Source organism: Dioscorea cayenensis, chromosome 15 (assembly GCF_009730915.1).
Source record: "Dioscorea cayenensis subsp. rotundata cultivar TDr96_F1 chromosome 15, TDr96_F1_v2_PseudoChromosome.rev07_lg8_w22 25.fasta, whole genome shotgun sequence".
Classification (NCBI taxonomy): domain Eukaryota; kingdom Viridiplantae; phylum Streptophyta; class Magnoliopsida; order Dioscoreales; family Dioscoreaceae; genus Dioscorea; species Dioscorea cayenensis.
Genome location: NC_052485.1, coordinates 4,716,757 through 4,722,968, shown reverse-complemented (window position 1 = coordinate 4,722,968; position 6,212 = coordinate 4,716,757). Strand labels below are relative to the sequence as shown.

Genomic DNA, 6,212 nt, shown 5'->3' with positions numbered 1-6,212 from the left:
AATAAAGGCCAGACTAAGGGCTGAATGCCAAAAGTTCACCACCGAACAGAGGGGATCCCTCCAAAGGTCAAAAATAGCAAGTCATTTGTCCTTGTTGAGGGTGGAGTCAATAGATCAACGGTCAAGTCAGAACGCGATATCACTCCGATTAGAAATAGAGATAGGAGTGCAGGCAAGGAAAGCTATTCTACACTTAAGAAGCCCTAGGCAGAAGAAAATTTTCTTCCTAGGAATGGTGTGAAAAATAAGAGATATGTTCTTTGTTAGATGCGTAATTAAACACAATGATATATGTCCAAACATAATTGTTACAGTTGGAGGTTTTCCACCACTATTTCCCAAGGAGGCCCCAATTGAAGTTAGCCAAGTTGAGGATGCCTACACCGCCTTGCTCACTGGACTTGCAGATATTTGCCCATGCAAGTCACATCCACTCCAAAGAGAGTCACATCTAATTCGATCGATTTCTCGGGTAGGTCAAAAACGGACATCCAGTAGTAGGTAGGAATGGTTGAGAGTATGGAGTTGACCAAAATAATGGTCCCACCTAGAGAAAGATAACTAGTCTTCCAAGTTGCAAAGCGGTTGTTAATCGACTGAGTAAGAGAAAGCTACTCCTGTTTATGGGTTGACTACTAGATAACGGGACCCCAAGATAGATCACCGGCAGGAGGTTCCCCGTGCACTTTAGGGTGAGAGCGTCGCGATCCGAGGGGAGATTGCCAAGGGCTAATGAGAAGAGGAAGCTTTCTCGAAATTTACCGCCAATCCTGACAAACCCTCAAATAGGAGAAGAATGAGCTTAATAATTATGAGGTCTTCAATTCTGCCGGTCGTGAGAAATAGAAGATCGTCAACGTACTCTAGATGGCAAACATTTCCAAAATTACCTAGAGGAACTCCAGAAAGGACCTTGGATGATAAGGCGTTAAAGCACGTAGCACTAAGGACATCTATAACCAAGGCGAAGAGTAAGGGGAAAAGAGGATCTTCTTGCCGAAGCCCACCGCTGGTAACAAACATAATCCAAAAAAAAGGCGTTGATCAAAATGTTAGCCTTAGAGGTATTCAAAATGGAGTGGATCCAAAAAATCCATCTCAATCCAAAGTTTTTAGCAAATAGGATCATGAAATAAGTTGATTATGAAAAACGGTTCCAAAATTTTTTTCTCGTGGATTTAAGATTATGAGGAGTTTTTTAAAAATTTTGAAAACGAATTATACTTATTTTAAAAAACAACTTGTAGTGTTTGATTGTGTCATTGTTACAACTTACAAGTAGTTTAACAATCTTTTTATTTCCAAAAATATTTGATTTTTTAAAAGAATTGGAGATAAATGTAAATAATGTTGTTGGATTCACGAAAAAATTTGAAGCATAAAACCTCCGTCTCAATTTTCATTTTTATTATTTATGTATTTATTTATTTATTTTATCAAAACAAATAAATTCGTATTCATGAGCTTCCTAAATAAATAGTCACCAATTAAAAAAAAAACTGCGGGTTTAACCCTGTTTATATTTTCAATGAACATCATTATATTTCCACGCAAATGAAAATTAATGCTTATTTATGAACACAAATCAAGTTACGTAACAGAGCAGGAACAAAATGAAAATCCCATAGAAAAAATCAAATGCAAATACATTGGAAAACGAACATAGTTTAACTTGGCAATTTTATTTATATTCAAATATAAATGTACAAAAAATTAGATTTACAGATAATTAAAAATTTAGAGGGAAAATGGAATCTCAGTAACTCCTCATCATTCACAAATCAGCATTCCCCTTTTTGAACATTCCAAGAACACTTGGTCCTATCTTTTGCATATACATCATCAGAGCAAGTTTCTGTTAATGTCTGTATAGAATGATGAGCAAAAGATAATACAAAATTCAGGGACTTTGGATTGCCTGAACTGCAAGCATGAAACTAAGTTTGAAATAGATACATATAAAGTAAAAGTAGAAAATTTCATCTATAGATCAAGGTGATTGAGGTAACGTGCTTGCTTCTCTTTTAGAAAGGAAACAGCAGCAGACACGTCTCCATGCATGACAATTCGACCGTCTTCCATATAAATAACACCATCTGCATACTTGAGTTCTTCCAAGCGATGTGTGACCCATAAAGCCGAAACTTCACCAGGACTAGACACACAGTTCTTGACTGCTTTTATGACTCCTAGCTGTAATGAAAAGAAATTCATGTCCAAAGTTAATTTTATGTGAAAATTATTATAAGGTGGGAGAAAAGATGTATATGGTCCATGATGAATATGAGACTTTCAAGACTATTTCAAAATTCCAGTAACCAGGAAAGAACAGTATGGAAAACCTACAATTTGATTTGTATAGCTATGGAATGTTCGATTTGTATAGCTATGGAATGTTCATTGGTGCAAACTATGAATCACTCAGGATGATTAGTTCAGATTTCATATCCTGGTATTCTCTTAGCACTATTTCATCTTGCTCTTAATTTATTCCAAATTTGACAGACTGATTTTTGTTTTCATGAATTACATGAAGTTTTGGTAAACAACAACCATTTTCAGAAACAGAACTATATAAAAAACAGATTGCAAAATTGACTCCATGTGAAAGAATAGAAATTTACCTGATCATGTTCATCCAAAAAAGTTGTTAGTTCATCCAACAACAGCACTTTGCAGGCTTCTGCTAAAGCACCTGCAATAGCAACCCTTTGTTTTTGACCCCCACTCAGAGTTTGGATTGGTCTCTAATGGACGGCAGCCAAACAAATTTATAAATCATTTCAACCAAATCAAAGGCAACAAATAAACGTGATGCATTCTAATAATCAATAACCTACCTGTGAGTACTTCAACATTCCAACAGCATCTAATGCCTTTGATACTCCTGATCTAACTGCATCAGATGAAAGATTGAATTTGCCAAGTCCAAATGCAACATCAGCTTCAACTGTGGGCATTACCACCTAGAGAGGCATGACAACAGTGTCGTCTTTGGTTGACAAGAGGAAAAACTAAGTCTAAAGATTCATGAATTCATTGAAAGGTAACCTGGTGATCTGGATTCTGGAATACAAAACTCTTAGGCTTGTTAACACGTACAATTCCATGAGTAGGGTTGAGGAGGCCTGCCAAGACCTACAATTTTAAATAACGACTTACTGAACATACACATGATGAAAGCTCTTTCCCTTCATTTCAGTTTAATATACATATATATACATACATACCGTCTTCTTCTTACTCATAATATCACTTTAGGCCCAAAATTATTGACAGTGTTATGTCCCTACTTCTAGGTGATTTTAATATCCTAAAACTGGACAAATGCTAGAATTGAGTAAGAATAAACATTGGCATAACAGAATGAAATGTGGGCATACATATATCATCAACTGCTAATGTATGTCTACAACTTCAAACTTTTACAAAACTGAATGACTTAGGTTCAAGTGGCTAAGAGTACTCATTGTATGAGATCTAGTGTTCAAACCTCAATGCATAGTGTATGAATTTATTCCTGATATCGAAAACACTAGGATCACCAACAACAATTGTTAGTGTCAATACAATATATGTATGTAAATAAGACTAACAATGCTAATCACAAGATATGCCCCAATGCTCCAAGAAAGAAAAGGAACAAAAAACAAACCAAAAAGCAATAAATCGGAACAATGATTTATATGGTTCACCAACTATAAAGTTATATCCACAAGTAAGCCATCAAGCATGATTCAATGTCAATTTGAGAATGTTACAAGAAAAGAGACAGATCATTACATCTCTAAAAACAACAATGTGCTCCCATCATCATATTCTCAAACACCAATCCCTACAAGATGAATTTCTCACTGACACCTTCCAACTAGGGATCAATCACTTATACTACAGCGACCCGGCCATTACATAAACAACATAGTGAAGAACAAGTGAATAACCCTCATAAAAGACTCTGTCAACACTCTTAACCTACTAAGAAGTGCTCTTTTATCTCTCTCATTCAAATAGCATATGAGTGCCACTAATCCCAACAATGCCCAAGTTTAGTAGTGCCTCGCCTTCGCAAGCCCTTCTGCCAGCACATAGCCTTACAATATTAAAACTTAAGCAATCAACTGCCTATCTAAATCATGATTCCCATGAATCTTACTACCTATAACTACTACATAAACATTAATTCTATCAAAATATTTCATCTATTTTATCTCCCCTCCTCTTCATATACAAGGAATTTCAAATCACATGTATTGGTAAAATTCTCACCTTTCCCAAAATTCATCCACTTTCAGTGTGAGCAATGCATGATATGCAAATTAACAACGGAAAAGAAGAGAACCTTGAGAAGGGTGGACTTGCCACAACCATTAGGCCCGAGAAGCATCCACAGCTGCCCGGTTGGCACACTGAGAGAGCAATCCTTGAGTATAGGGACAGTCCGTCCCTGCCTCGTCGTCACCGAGTAACGAATACCGCTCCCTTCAATGGCCGCGCGACGATCCTGAGTTGCGACGCTGCAATGATGGCTGAGGACAAGAAGCGAACAGGTTGTGTGCATGAATTGAATGGTAAGCAAAGAGGGAGCGCGTGCGCAATGCTACCATGGCTCACCTTGCTGAAGCTGCTATGGTTCCTTGAGAACGGAGAGGGAGACGAGCAACGGAAGAAGAGGAGAGAGATGGGCTTCCCGCGAGGTGTGGCGCCATGGATGAGAACTCCGGAGCTTGAAACTATTGCCTTGAAAGTGTATGAAAAAAACATGACTTTTTGTTATAAAATGGTTAAAGCAATGGATTAGAAAGTAACAAAAATTATTGAGAGAGAAAATAGAAATACTTTTATTTTATTTGGGAATGAATTCAATCCTTCTTCTAAATTTCTATTTATAAACTTTTCTATAAAAGAAAATTATATATATATATATATATAATTTTAATTAATTATAGACCGTAATCCTATAAATTTCACATAAATCATCATCTGAGTTTGGACATCTATATAATCTTGTATTTATAGCTTTTATGAATTTCAAAATATATATTTTTGTTAAATTATAATATGAGATAGACTATCTTCGTATTAGAAAGATGTTACTCTTTGTCATAGCTCAATAGTATGACAGAAAGAGTGTAAAAGAAAGGCAAAGTTTGAATCCTTCCCCAGCAATACAGTTTATGTATTATTCATGCATCTGTACACCAAAGATCTAGTAGTACTGTTTATGTATTGTTTATCGGTCTATGTATGGGTATTTTGTGGGGTAAACATGTGTTTCACTTTCCAGGGTTGCAGGATAAGAAGGTTTTTCTAAAAGATTTATAAGCCATTTTAACGTGGTGAATCTTTATATATGTCTGCCATTTTAATAATCTTTTAAATAGGGGACACTTGTCTCTTATTAATTTAAAAAAATGTTATTATTTTTTTTGTCAAGAAATAGACTAAGAGATCAACTCTCTTTTAGGACAAATTGAGATGAGTGATTTGTCCATATTATAAATAAATATATATATATATAATATAAATGTTTTTATAAAAATATAAAAAGCAATTTCCTTTAAGAAATTTTATTTTGAGATTATTTTGAGATGTTGAGTTCTTTTTATATGCATTCATATTTAATAAGATTTTAAAAATTTGCATATATTCTTTAAGAGACTTTTTTTTTTTTTTGGACAAATCATGAACTCTCAACCATTGAGCTAGAAAGGAGTCGATGCCACAATTATTAGGGTTGTGTTGTAACATAATAATATTATTATACCAGAGTTATTAGGGCACAAAAAATTTTATGAAGTTATGTTGCAGGAGATAACCTTTTTCATGTTATACTTTAACCTTATTTACAAAAACAAGTGAGACTATGCTATATAAAGACCTCCATCATATGTTTGGGCCACAAAAGCCCAACCCAAAAGACAACCTTCTCACACACAATGAAAAATTGAACAATAATGGCTTCCAAGCACTCCTATATAGACCTTACCATGGTTTCGGTTCGGTTCAATAATGGTTCGGTTTCGGTTCAAAACCGCTGTTCCGATTTTATATACTATAGAACCGAATCGAACCATAGTCTTAAAGTTTCGGTTCTCGGTTATGTTCTAAATAATTTAATTCCGATTAATTAAAATATATAAAAAAGTTATATTATATATATTTTTTATTTAAAAAATAAAAATAGAACCGGAACCGGTAGTTCGGTTTCAGTT

General features: G+C 34.9%; 1 protein-coding gene across 1 annotated transcript; it reads right to left on the bottom strand.

The window, feature by feature from the left end:
• Positions 1 to 1,745: 1,745 nt before the first annotated feature.
• On the bottom strand, positions 1,746 to 4,800 carry LOC120276951 (ABC transporter I family member 10). Its single transcript, XM_039283692.1, has 6 exons — positions 4,612 to 4,800; positions 4,340 to 4,526; positions 3,052 to 3,138; positions 2,841 to 2,966; positions 2,625 to 2,747; positions 1,746 to 2,193 (listed from the first exon to the last, which is right to left on the bottom strand). Exons 1-6 carry the CDS (start codon positions 4,704 to 4,706, stop codon positions 1,984 to 1,986), a joined length of 828 nt encoding a protein of 275 aa, XP_039139626.1. The 5' UTR covers positions 4,707 to 4,800; the 3' UTR covers positions 1,746 to 1,983.
• Positions 4,801 to 6,212: the final 1,412 nt, after the last annotated feature.